Raw genomic sequence first — 13,347 nt, forward strand, 5'->3', positions numbered from 1 at the left:
ATGAGAAGTAGCTCCAATAATGGCTAAGAGAAGCCAGAGGCTTCCCCCTACCAGAGTATCACTTTGTTTTCCACGAAGCAACTTGATCATGTGCCAATTATTGAAGGATCATGTGCCAATTATTGAAGGCTATAATTTGCATTATTATGCAGCAAGTGCCGTACTCTAGGGTGTTTGATCCAGCACCAGAAACCTTATGAGGCTGACAATCTTTTGCCACAAGCTAAGACCCAAGTGTTTTATTATGCAAAGGCAAGTCACATGTTAATTACAGGTCTGGCTTTCCCCCGATGAATATTTACCTTTTTCCTTTGTCTCGTTTGTGCCTTTTTAGCCATTACTAAACAAGCGTAGACCTTTTATCATTAGAATCCTGTTTACCTCAGCAAGGCTCAAAGTCTCATCATGCAGCAGTTACCCAAGAGGCTATTTTCAGTTTACATTTCTGAGGAAGCTCACTGTTCCTCAGTCATTACAGTTCAAGAGGACTTTACTGGACTTTGAAAAAGCAGCTGTGATGCACAGGGCTAAGCACTGCAAATAGGATACTCCCTCTCTACCTCTTCCTCAATAGCTCTGTGAGGAAGGTGGGAGAGATACTGACTGGCCCTGACCCAGTAAACTCTATGGCTAAGAGATCTGAACCCAGCCTTTCAGGATCCAATCTTCATCCAATGAGCTACACAATTAAACAGGGGTGAAGAACCACACAAAGGATCCAGTGTCATTCCAGGGCCCTTTGTGTTTGCCTACTAAAAGGTAACTTAGCATTTAATGCATGGCCAAAGAACTTGTTTATACCCTCAGAACTCCCAAGAGGCTGGTGCTTATTCTACCTTAAATGGCTTCGTCACAATGTAGCCTATCGGATGATTTTGCCGGAACTATTCCTGCCACTCTAGTTAGTATAAACTAGCTGCAAGCACGACATCTTAAGGCACACAGCTTTATAGCAGCTGACGTAGCAAGTTCTGGACAACCATAAGGACATCCTCATCACTTCCAGATTAGCAGGAACCAGAGATTGTGTGGTTCACATTGTAACACAATGGCTCTTCCTTACCTTACTTAAAAATGCACCCCCTACTCGTCAGCTAATCAAGACTTTTATAGCTGTTGGTTGCAATACCTTAGTTTTTGAGCATGTGTGTGGAGCGATGGGTGCATCGCTTTACTTGCATACAGGATGTGTCAAGAACGGTGAGAAGTACTGCCTAGCACAGGGGACGGGTGCTACAGCCCACCACATTTGGAACTAGACTTAATAGCCAGCAAAGTGCAGGGTTGACAGTGTTGAGCCTGGGAGACCAGGATCCATGAGGTAGCCTCAGGCAGATGCTGCCATTTATCTTTCAGGAAAGTACTTTCTTTGGATTAACATTTAGCCCACAAGTGCGGCCCTTCAAGAGCTCTGAAGTAGGAAGGTAAGGCAATGGAACAGTGAGTCAGCCCACATTCCAAGGTCTATTTACATGAAACTAAAGCACTGGCTTGATAAACTTGTCTTGCCCAATACAGAAGTCAAATAGTCTTACCTTGTTATCCAAAATCTGCACTCGCCAACAGTTGTGAGAGCCCTTGAACAATGTTTTCTATCCCACTACAGAGGAGCAGACTACATTGCTTGAACTCCAGCGCATGACCATGCAGGATCCACGATGCTCAACTTCCAAGAGGGGTCAAACTCAACCCTCTTCACGGCTCACCACTGTTCCCATGGGGTGACAGGGATCCAATGCAAATGAACGGGCCACAAATACCCATTCAGTTCCCAGGCCAAGGAGCTTAAAGGCTGAATTCATTCATCATGGCACAAGACAATGTAAGAGGGCATTATTTAATACAACAGAACCACCATGCACTTTTTTATAAAATTTTATTTTGTCAAAAGAAAAAAAAGGCAATAGCCAATTGAAAACCTACTTAATCTTAAGACTCCAATTTCTTTGTCTTTAAATTTAGATAAATGACTTATTGGTTTAACGTTTTTAAACAAACCCCCCTTTTCCCGTTTAACATTTACCATCTACTCGTGCTGAATCCTTCCAAGGAGAATGCTCCAGCGTACCTCTCCAGGTCCTTGCTTTGCTCCTTTTACCAAAAAATGAAAACTCCATCGTGCATCTTAAGGGCTCCAATCGTCAAAAATAGGAAAAATCTTTGGAATAGCCAATTGAGTTGAATAAAAATCCACACGAATGCGGTTTGGTTGGGGCAGGAATCCACTCCTATGTTCCTGGTAATTTGATCCCGCTCCATGAATCCTTGCAATTGATCCTCCCTATCCTATCCACATTATGATTTGAATCCAATGATCCAGCTCCAAGGATTGGGATCCAGTGAGCCCTCTCCAATCCAAACCTTTATAACCAGCAAAACCAAAAAAAAGGAGGCAAAAAGTTAGATACTGTAATGAAAAATAGGATTTAGGAGAATGATAAGTTATGTCTGCTATTGAATAATAAAGATTGGCATTCATAACTATCAATTCCCCAAGACAAGCTTTTGAATTGTGAAGCTTAGATTTTAGCAATGTTAATTATCTGGAGGAAACATTCTAGTATTTACACAGGGTAACTGATAATGCCAACATATCAATTCCTATATGGCGCTTTACAGGTTTGGTGGTTGAAAAAAGTTTTCTATGAAGTTGCAAAAACTTGCTGCTAAAGCTATCCACCTACTGCATATCTAAACTAAAAGCTCATTATTGTACTATCTGGGAGGTAACAAATTTAATTGATGCAAGTCAACTCTCGGCTTATCCTGAAGGGGAAGACGTGGATTTAAAAAGAATCCCCCATGTTTAAAAACCCTCCTATAATTGCTTTCATTCTGTTACTTTTAAGATGAAACAGCAATGCTATATCAGTCACACAGAGGACATGCAGATTTTAGCAGTATTGAGGTTATACTTACAGGTTTGAAACAACCTGTACTTTACAGGTGCACTAATGGTTTGCACCTGTAATCAAACGATACATTGCAGTCACTCAGCATACGTCCCCCACCCCCAGAGACTGGAAGAGTTACATGGGTATATTTAGCATTCATTGCATCATGGAAGTTAGAAGATTACAGCTAACTAATGGAACAATGGAGGTGTTGTGTACTAGGCTAGTTTCAGTATAAGGTCAATACTGCCAATTTAATCTGTGACAATAGCACTTGGAGTCATACCATTGCCTCCATTATTGATCTGATCCTCCTCAATCCTCCTTTTGACAATCCTAAAATGATTGACATGTGTTCCACAATCCTTTAATCCAAAGCATTCTTAATCCATCTCTTCAGATATGTCTACAGAAAGACACATGAAAAGGCAAGATAAAAATGTAAACTCCCCCAGAAGAGACAAGTTAAACCACAATTTCCCCCCAACATTCCCAGCTTGTAGAAACCATAGTTGAACAAAGACATTTTATACAGCAATACCATATTGGAAGAGAATATGGGCAGCAAACTACCTAACTAGAGAGAACCCTGCCTAGGACATGGTAAAATACAATTCATCAAAGACATGAGGGAATGTTGATGTTAAGGAGCAAATACTCACTAGGGATATTATACAAGAATGCAATTCAACACTTTAGCCAATTTTGAGTAAAACAGCTTGAATTTTTTCTTTAAAAAAAGAAAGACTATACTGAGTAAAGGAAAACTGCGTACAACATGGAGGGGTTTTCTACAAAAAGGAGCACCATTAAAGATCATTTATGTACGGGAACGTGATCTGCTGTGACGGGGAGAGTAGCGTGGAGATCCTCTGCTTCTTCTCGGGGAATAACTGCGACTTCTGCTGTTGCTTCGGCTACGGCTTCTGCTACGACTACGGCTGCGAGAGCGAGATCTTCCGTAACTTGGACTTCTTGGGCCATCAACTTTAACACGGATGTAGGCAGTTTCTCCCTATCAAATAGACACAACTTTCGATTGAAAGGTCTACGCTTTTGAGCTGTCTTTGCAGGCATGCTGACAGACTGAAGGTCTTTTTACAAGAACCAAGAGGAGTCTCATCACATCTCCCTGCATACCATTCTTAACATGGGATGTCCCAACATGTTTTCAGTATTTGTTAATGCTGCAAACAGAGACTGCGCCTCCTTACCTTCCATCCTATTGCATCCAATTGTAACCCTGTGCATCCAATTCTGGTCAAAACATTAAGTGGAAAACCTACCTCATGAGATCTAAACTTAGTGTTATCCAGTTTTCGTACTGCGTAGGTCATATCTTCTTTCCGTACAAACTCCACGACACCAGTTCCATCTCGGAAAACATCAGCATAACATACATCACCTGCTTCACGCATGTGATCCTTTAAATCCTGCCAGCTTCCACTGGGAGGTAGTCCTGAACAAGAGACAGATATTTTCAGTTAAATGCTATTAAGCGGAGACTGATGCCATCAGACCTTCATATACTCAAGAAAGAACTGTCTTTGGAGAGGGTCACAAGTAGAAATTCAATTTTTCCAGCAAGTTGCATGTTAACAACATGTTGAAGTACATACATCCAGGTTTCAGGATTTTTGGAAAGTACAAAGGCTTACTGTTCTTTAAAAAAGGCAACAGAAGCAGGAAGCTCTATAAGGCACTAGGGCCCCAAATAACCATTGCAAGCTTGCTTTTGATTTTTTTTTTTAACAAGACCAAACAACCACTTTAAAAAAAGAAAATGAAAACTAAGCTTTGCAGAATGCCAAATTCTCAGAACTCACTATATACCTGCCCAATCTTCTTCCTAGATGATCAAGCTGTATTTGAACAAAGAAAGCTGCTTTTCCCAAGTGCACAAATGACTTACCTGATACTATCACTCTGTACTCTGATCGCCTGGATGGGGGTCCATATCTGCCCCTTGGGGCCCCACCACCTCCACCGCCTCCTCCTCCCCTGCCAGTGCCCCGTCCACTTCGAGGAAACTCCACTCGTAGACGATACCCATCATAATCATATCCATCCCGTCCGTAGACTGCATCCTCCGCATCCCTGCAAAAATGGAAGAAAACCACACTGAAGATAGATCAAAGGCTCCTGAGAGCTGGCAGTGCATTGTGCGTTTGTTACTGGCAGCATGTCACTGCCCCTCCCTTGTTAAGTAAATGACACTAGAAGTACAGGTCACTATCCCATAGAGGCTTGCAGTTGCAAGGGGAGAAACCAACAGTCCTGAGTGACAAAACCTTTCACCTGAGCACAAGTTAGGTTGGAATGGTGTAGCACTAGATCAGTGTTTCCCAAACTTTTGCCTCCAGCTGTTTGGACCACAACTCCCATCATCCCTAGCTACCAGGACCAGTGGTCTGGGATGATGGGAGTTGTAGTACAAAAACAGATGGAGACCCAAGTTTGGAAAACCCTGAGCTAGAACTGGGAAACAAGTAACAGAGCTGTACCCTGTGTCATGTCAAGCATGGAATTTGACCCACTGGTGGGGGTTTGAGAAGGAAAAGCAAAGCAAAGGTAGGTGGAATGAGGAAGCAACTCATACAAGGGATCCCAGCCTAAACACACAGTGGTATATAGACAGCTAAAGGCTGGATAAAATCAAAATCAAGGAAGTGCCTGAGATTATGCATTGTGGAGCCTTTTATATTTGCATGTGCTATGCCAATGCATGAAGGAACCAGACCACCACAACAGAAAAGGAACTAAAACCTTGTTAATTACTTAAAAGAATGTTGCTTTTATGTAAAACGAAGACATGATTTTAGTCATTAACAAGATTTTAGTAACATGTACTGAGTTGTATCCGAACTAAATCACTGTGAACTTTTCCTTCCTTTCCTCCCTGCCCCCTTCTCTGGCACAGTCCCAAATCTGCTCTGAATCATTAGGGGAAGCCACAGAGCAGATGGGAGAGCTTGTGGGGTGAGAAAATGGGAGGGGAGGTTTGTTCACAATGATTTAGTTGAATACTAGCCACTACTTTTATAAGAAAACTACTTGCCATATATGCATGCTCTTGTTAAAAAACCAGAACAGTACAAAAAACAATAAATGAACTTTTAAAGTTCTGCAACTCTATGCACACTTACAAGTTAGTAAACTAAACTCCACAGTCCTACATACACAGAATGAACTGAAAGAATTCTGAGCTGACCACTAGACTTCAAGTGAGGTGTATACAGAGACTGCTTATAGTTAAAGTAGCACCTCAGGAAGATGGTCACTCTAATCCTCTCTTCAGTGTTAATGATAATTCAAGTTGCAGTATGAAATGCTAGTTTGGAATTCTTCTACTGCATTATGCACAACTTGCAGACCAGCTCTCTGTCTTAAGATTCTGCTGTATAGCCATGTTGGGATGTATGTACAAAAGCCTTGAGTTGTGGGATTCCATGTAGAAAAATCAACAACACTGTAAAAGTTCTCTTGAGTCTCAAGAGAGAGGCAGTAAATGATGTCTGCCTCCGCCAGGACCCAGGACTAGCTCTACTCTTGGGGAATTTCCAGGCCCCTCCCCTAAATTTTTATTCGTAAGAAAAATATTTTACTCTTTTACACATAAAGATGCACAGGAAAGCATGCAAATGGGTTTTTTTTTTACCAAATTGCTCACAAATATGTAATATGTTGTAATCTTCTATGTATTCAAAAGCATTGGGACAATTGCTAAAAACAGGAGAAAACAGAGGCAATGAAGAACAGCCCCACAAATTCTGAAAAGTTGTGAAAGTGGAAATTTCCACAGGCATCGTTTCTCCCAAATAATATCTCATTTTATACACAAAAAGTTGCAGTATAGATGTTCTGTCCGCCCTTGAGACACAAGAAGCAATACAAACTTGATTTTAAAAATGAGTGGGTCCTACTTTTAAGTTGTAGTTTGTCTATTTAGCAAATATCTACTCTGCATTTCAGCAGAAGCTTCTAAGGTGGCTAGCAATAAAGTTTAAGAATAATTGTGATGACATTTGGCTGTAAGCCAATACAAGCTTTTGTAACATTGTTTTAAAAAGAGCAATTAATTAACACAATGCTACACATACACAGTGAAGCATGAAATTTCATCCACTAAAAGCCTGGGAGTTAAACATGAATTTTGGGGCAAAAAGGCTTGAAGACAACTGGCTTAGGAAAACATGCTTCCAAGCAAGCACTCACAGGATCATTCCATTTAATACCTGCAACCCACCTTCCTTTCCTGAAGCAACAAACAAGAAAATAAAAAACAGCGTCAAATCCTATGAATGCATAGTAAAGATTTATATGGGACTGCATATTACTACATTTTAATTCCTCCATATCTCCAAGGCTCTCTGAGCATTGCACAACAACCCTGTGAGGCAGGCCAGGCTGAGTAATAGTAAAAAAAAGCTGATAGTGATAGCCCAGTGGGCTTCATGGGGTTGTGTGGGGATATAAATCATTTATCCTTTACAACCACACTGCATCAAGCTGACAGCATGTGACTAGCTCAAGGATCTTGGGAGCCAGTCACCACATCTCAGCATAGTCTCCTAGCAGGGCTACTACAAGGAAATGATTCAAAGTCCTCAACCTTTAAAGCATATGAAGTGGCCTCATTTTCTCTGCCTAACCTATCTAACAGGGTTGGTGCAAGAACTGATAAAGAGGTATGGGTTTTGGATTGGTTAGATATGCCGAGCACTTATGAAGGCCAGGATAAATTATCTAGAAGTAATAAACGTTTTCTAAGTACAGCTCTGCTAGCTATAAACACACTCTCTCCCCATCACCCAAAGCCTTAGGGTCCTTGGGCCAGTTTGTTTATCTCAGCCTGACCTACCCCACAGGATTGCTGTGAAGACAAAAAGAAGGATATATAAAAACCTTTGAATTTGTTAGTTGTCCTGAGACTGATTGAGCTAAGAAAGTAGGGGGGAACGAAACAACCACCACAGGCTGCAATCCTAACTTCACTTACCTGGAGGTAAGCCCTATTGAATTCAACTGTTACTTTCTGAAAGTAATGATTCAGGATACTGTTTTTAAACACGTACACAAAATTGGCTATGCCCAATTTTAGTCCTACTCAAAGAGTAGACCTACTGGTTTGTATCCTCAGAGTGGATCCATTGAAAATAAGGGTCACAACTTGTTTATTTAAAAGCATTTAAAATCCGTTCAATATTTCAAAAAACTCTAAGTGGTGTGTACCCCATAAACAAACAATACATCATTAAAACGTTAAACAAAAACACAGCCTAACACAAATAAAACAGCTGTATTAAAAACATACATATAAAAAGCATTTAAAACAGAAATCCCAATGATTCAAACATGTAAAGAAACAGAGCCCAATATTATGGACTCATGCCTCTAGGTTTCAATTCTACTCTTGAATAAAAGTGTGATACAACCCAATGGTTCTAATTGGCCGCCTGCCTCCCAGTCCTACTCAAGAGCAGACTATTGAAATCAGTGGCCTTTACGCTGGATTTTTATAAAACGTGCATTACATTAGGGGAAATCGCTTTGCCCCCCCCCTAAAAATAACCACCACCTAGCCAAAAACCGCATATATATATGTGCACCTTGCAGGAAAACCCCGCACCGGAGTGCTCATCAGTTTCCACGGCGCATTTCCAACTGCGAGTGGCGCCCAACGCCCAGCCCTACTCTCGAGTTGGCCCGCTGAAGTTAACGGGCGCAAATAACTTGGGCCCGCGGGATATAACCCAGCGAGGCTGTTTTTCTTTACATGCCGTCGAGATTCCTTCGCCCCGAGCGTGCAACACGAGGCAGCGGCGGCGTGGTAAGAGGAACGTGCGCACGAGGCAGGATTCGCGCTAAGGAAGCCGTTCCGAGTTTCGCATTCCGCGGCTGCGGGCGGCATGCAAGCGCCGAAAGAGCCAACCCGCCCCCCCCCGGAGACAGCGATGGCAGCCGAAGTCGGGCCCGATGGATTTCGTCGGGCCTACTCTCGAGTGGAGCCCCAGCGGGTTCCTGAAGACGGGGCCCTGCTCGGCTGCGGCGGATCTCTTCAGCCGACACTCTCCCTCCCCTCCTCGTTCCGCACCCGAAGCACCCCCTCGCCCGCCCTTCCCACCTGGGGTCCTCGAACTCGACGAAGGCGAACGGCGGGCCCCCGCGGCGGTTCTTGAGGTCGATGTCCCGGATGGCGCCGTACTTGTAGAAGACGTCCTCGATGTCCTTGGTGCGGATGTCCGGCGGCAGGTTCCCCACGTAGATGCGGCAGTCGTTGTTCCCGGCCGGGCCGCGGATCACGCCGCCACCAGACATAGCGAGGTCGGCAATGGTTGCGGTTGGGTGGTGGGCGCGTGTGAGGGAAGAAAAATGGAAGACGGAGCCGACGAGAGGAGGCCCGGGAGCGGGTGGGGAAAGGGCAGGTGGAGATTTATAGGGGCATATATTTTAAAAAGGAGCTGAGGTAAAATTGTTTTTTTAAAAAAAGAGGGGAGAGAGGGGAGGAAAACGGCGGAAGAGAAGCAAGGAAGGTGGTGGCGGCGGCGTTAGTCGTGGCGGCGGCAGCGGTAGTAGCAGCAGCGAGGCGCCTCCTCCTCTTTTCGTTCCCACTCTTTGCAGCCGCCACAAAATGGCGCCCGCCTCACGCGGCCCTACCTGCCCTGCGCAAGGATCCTCCCGCGCCGCCTCGACGTCACACTCTGCTGGCTGGGAGGCGGGCCGTAGAGACACTCACGTTCATGCTTGCCGTTCGCTACATCCGCCTTCGAAGGGCGCATGCGCCGATTCCACCCCCCCCCCTTCGAGTAAGGGAAAAAAGTAGTCCCGACTTGTTTCTGCTGGAGGCGACGAGGAGAGGTTGGCGCACGTTTGTTTTAACGAGGTGGTGAGGGAAAAGCGGGACGACTTGTTATTTTTTAAGCCGTGCGGAGCGAAGGCGCTTCCGTTAGCCCTCAAGCGGTGCGGACCGTTAAAAGTACTTGCGAAGAAGATCCGGAGGGAGATGAGCTTCCCCCACAATGCAACACGCGTGAGAGGGCCTTGGCGCCAAGGAAAGGAATAGTCCCACAATGCCGCGCGGTTGGCCAATGGGGCGTGAGGGCAGAGGAGAATAGACGGCAAACAAAAAACAAAAACCCGCCCCAGTAGACCTAACAGGATAACTGTTAGATGTAAGACTAAGGGCAAGTGCGTCTGTTACCATAGTCTCCGCCCCGTCCCTTTCATGTAGACCTGGATATTGAAGTTGTACACCACACATGTAACGTGTGAATGAGATAAACCAGTGTTCGAATGCCCACATCAGTGGCACTGCGAGTGCTCCATTCCTGTATTCTTTTGTTGTCCTTTAGCTCACCTTCGGTTTTCTCCTTCGTTCTGCCTCTTGTTTTTTGGTCCTAACTATGGGACTTTTTCCATGGCTCCTGGGTCACTACAGACTGCTACCCATGCCCCAGTCCTGCCACCAGAAATTCTCAGCAAATTTCTCAGCAGAGAAGTGAGGCTACCAGCCAGCATTTAAAACTCCTTGAAGCACTTTGATTTCAGAGTGTCATTGAGCCATCTGTGGTTGATGAATCCTGCAAGTGAACAGTGCTGAGGAAATCAAAGCAGGCTTGCGGGCTGGAAACAGCACCACCAATCATTATGCCTGTTGTGTCAGTACTTTAACAGAGTGATCCTTCTGTCCCATATCTCAGGTTCATTCCTCATCACAGTCCTGCTATTGAATATCACCACAATGCCCCTTGACATGGACCCTGTGTTGCTGAACCTGTTTTGTGACCTTTTACCTTACTTGTGCAGACTAGCAATTGCACTGTAATTTATGATAAATTAGGAGCTTATTTGGTTGTCAGAAGATTGCCAAATGCATAGCCTCTGTGTCTCCAATCTATAGGTGTGGGTTCTCTTTAGACACACATAGTGTAAATTAGACACACTTGGGTTTCAATTAATAAGATGTTCAAAACAATGGAAGCTCATTTCAGGTGTTCTGTAAGATCAGGAAACAATATACAAAGGACTTATTTTCAGAGGGGTAATCCTATCTAAGTATGGTTAACTACATGCAGTCATGACCTTTCAGGTAAATGCTGTTTTCTTGCAAAGTCTCCTCTAATCCCATTAAGACCACCCACGCATACAACATCACCCCGCTCCTCTGACATCATTAAACACCTCCTTAGTACACACCCACCCATCTTCTAGGGTTCTCATGACACACAGTTATTCTCAGACTCATACTACTTAATTTAAATTTATAGGGCAGGGCTTCTTATTCTTTTCAGTTAAGGCTATGTACACATTAGCACATGGGTAGGCAAACTAAGGCCCGGGGGCCGGATCTGGCCCAATCCCCTAAATCGGCCTACGGACGGTCCAGGAATCAGCGTGTTACATGAGTAGAATGTGTGCTTTTATTTAAAACGCACCTCTGGGTTATTTGTGGGGCATAGGAATTCATTTCCCCCCCAAAATATAGTCCGGCCCCCCACAAGGTCTGAGGGACAGTGGACCGGCCCCCTGTTGAAAAAGTTTGCTGACCCCTGCATTAGCGGCTTAAAACACAGCAAAGTAATTTTCACCCCGCTGAGTTTCAAGTCACCTTTTTATGCTACTTGTAGACACCAGAAAGGGGGCAGGGATGTCTTCACCAGGTCCGCATCACCTGATTTAGTGGAGCTGTCTCCTGCACATGCGCAACAGCTGTCTCAAATGTACACACCTCAGCCTAACAGCAACGTATGCTTTCAGATCAGATGGAAGCTGGTTTGAGGGGAAATGCATCAAACAGCAGCGTGCCTCAAGAAAGTACAAGTCTCTGCCACAGACTCTTCTCACTCACTAAGCCCTGTTACCTCTTCAGCTCCTGACAGCTCCCCCCAGGCTTCTCCCTCTGTGACCACTCATTGTCATCCCACCAACAATCCTCTGGCTTTTCCCTTGGGGGTCCTCCAGCTGGTTCCTCCCACCACTCCTCTGCATCCAACCAGTCAGTGGCAAGCAGCCTATATTTCCTCATCGTCTGGGTCTTCCTCAGGGGAATGTGACAGGACATGTCAATTACTTGCATAATGGCTTTTTCTGGCTACCAGCCACTGTACACACTTGACCTGCCTTTGGGATGGAGAGCTGAAGGGAGCAGTTTGAGTGTGCTAGGAAAAGAGAGAAGTCTGAGAATTTGGAAATGGCTAGCAGGAAGCAATCATGGAGGGATAGAGTGAGGAAATCCTATTGTCTAGCTTTTCAGGAACAAATTCTGCATAAAACCCACTGCCTGTCTAGATTCTGGACCCCCCCCCCCAGCTCAACATGTGTATTTGTAAATGAAGAGATAACGAAATACCCAAAAATTCCAGTTATGGTTTCCCCACAAGGGAACCAGACTTGCAGAAAGGTCAATATGCGGGAGCACAAATCAATATAATGAGGAGACATCACAGCACTATAACCACTGCCTGGGAAGTGTTTGTTCTTAAATTCCGACAACGGATTCCGACACCAGGGGACAGCAGCAGGATGGCCTAGTTAGGAGGATGATTCAAAAACACAGCCTAAAGAATGATTGAGCATATTGATGTTGTGTTGAAGGGCCCAGGGCTATTGGGAGATGCTGTGCTTTAACCATGCAAAAGGAAAACGAAGAGAAGATGAAGGCAGCATCCTGACCATTGGTGGTAATTAGTACTATGCTGATACCACAGTTTTCCTGCTGCAAAAATCCATTTCAATTATTTAATATTCTTCTTTGGATCTCTGTTCATCAGTATGTAATGTTATGTAACATCCCACAGTTACATGCTTGCAGATATATTTTGCCAAAACACAGGCAGGCTTTTCTTCTGCTCCAGGCAGCAGTCTCAGACAGATGGGGTTCTAGCTGAAGATGGATGTGTTTATGCTAGGCACAAGTTCAGCTTTCTGGGAAGGGAAGCCAGGCAAAGTCATGCAAGTGCAAGTTCAGGTTTCCAGTAAGGCAATGTCAGCAAGGACCTGATGAGTCCAAACAGATTAGAGGGCACTTTCCAGTAAGGCAAAAGTCAAGCAAAGAATTGGTCAGGTTCCAATAAGGCAAAGTTAAGCAAAGTTGATAGCACCCTGGACAGCTTCATGTGAAGCTCAGGCTCAAATGTTGTTTCAGCAAGAAGCAAACCTTATTTAGAATGTATTTAGAACTACAACTCCGTCTGAGTTGCTAGCTCTTTCTCTGGTAATAAAAACTTATACAATTAAGGGGTCTAGCATGGTACAGTAGTTCCTTGCATCCTAGGTCCTAAAAGAGAATACTGCATCCTCTGAATTCAGTTTCCCCCTAGTACTTTCAAGCATATAATTATATGATTCTTTGATATCACTGCGGGGCTCCCCACCCACTCCATGGAAAAGTAGAAATTCCCCCAAGAACACAGCTCTTTACTCCAGGTCACATCCCTCGCCCACACCCTCTTTG

At 44.4% G+C, this 13,347-nt stretch overlaps 1 protein-coding gene across 4 annotated transcripts; it reads right to left on the reverse strand.

Moving 5' to 3' along the window:
- Positions 1-1,859: 1,859 nt before the first annotated feature.
- On the reverse strand, positions 1,860-9,895 carry SRSF1 (serine and arginine rich splicing factor 1). 4 transcript variants are annotated; one of them, XR_003703790.2, is made up of 5 exons: positions 9,019-9,894; positions 4,807-4,991; positions 4,181-4,353; positions 3,181-3,300; positions 1,860-2,361 (listed from the first exon to the last, which is right to left on the reverse strand). XR_003703790.2 is itself a non-coding variant. In XM_028707304.2 (4 exons), exons 1-4 carry the CDS (start codon positions 9,210-9,212, stop codon positions 2,296-2,298), a joined length of 618 nt encoding a protein of 205 aa, XP_028563137.1. In that variant the 5' UTR covers positions 9,213-9,895; the 3' UTR covers positions 1,860-2,295. The 4 variants fall into 4 exon arrangements, 3 of the variants coding, with proteins under 3 accessions (XP_028563137.1, XP_028563138.1, XP_028563136.1); XM_028707304.2 differs by lacking the exon at positions 3,181-3,300 and having other exon boundaries at positions 9,019-9,895; XM_028707305.2 differs by having other exon boundaries at positions 1,860-3,300.
- Positions 9,896-13,347: the final 3,452 nt, after the last annotated feature.

This window comes from Podarcis muralis, chromosome 15 (assembly GCF_964188315.1).
Source record: "Podarcis muralis chromosome 15, rPodMur119.hap1.1, whole genome shotgun sequence".
Taxonomy (NCBI): Eukaryota; Metazoa; Chordata; class Lepidosauria; order Squamata; family Lacertidae; genus Podarcis; species Podarcis muralis.

Bases quoted from the DNA above. Each gene is read 5' to 3' on its own strand.
- SRSF1 (XM_028707303.2), bottom strand. From the start codon at position 9,212: ATGTCTGGTGGCGGCGTGATCCGCGGCCCGGCCGGGAACAACGACTGC. The intron at 4,992-9,018 runs GTGGGAAGGGCG...CCATTTTTGCAG, and splicing joins GTCGAGTTCGAGGACCCCAG to GGATGCGGAGGATGCAGTCT. The intron at 3,910-4,180 runs GTAGGTTTTCCA...TCTATTTGATAG, and splicing joins CTAAGTTTAGATCTCATGAG to GGAGAAACTGCCTACATCCG.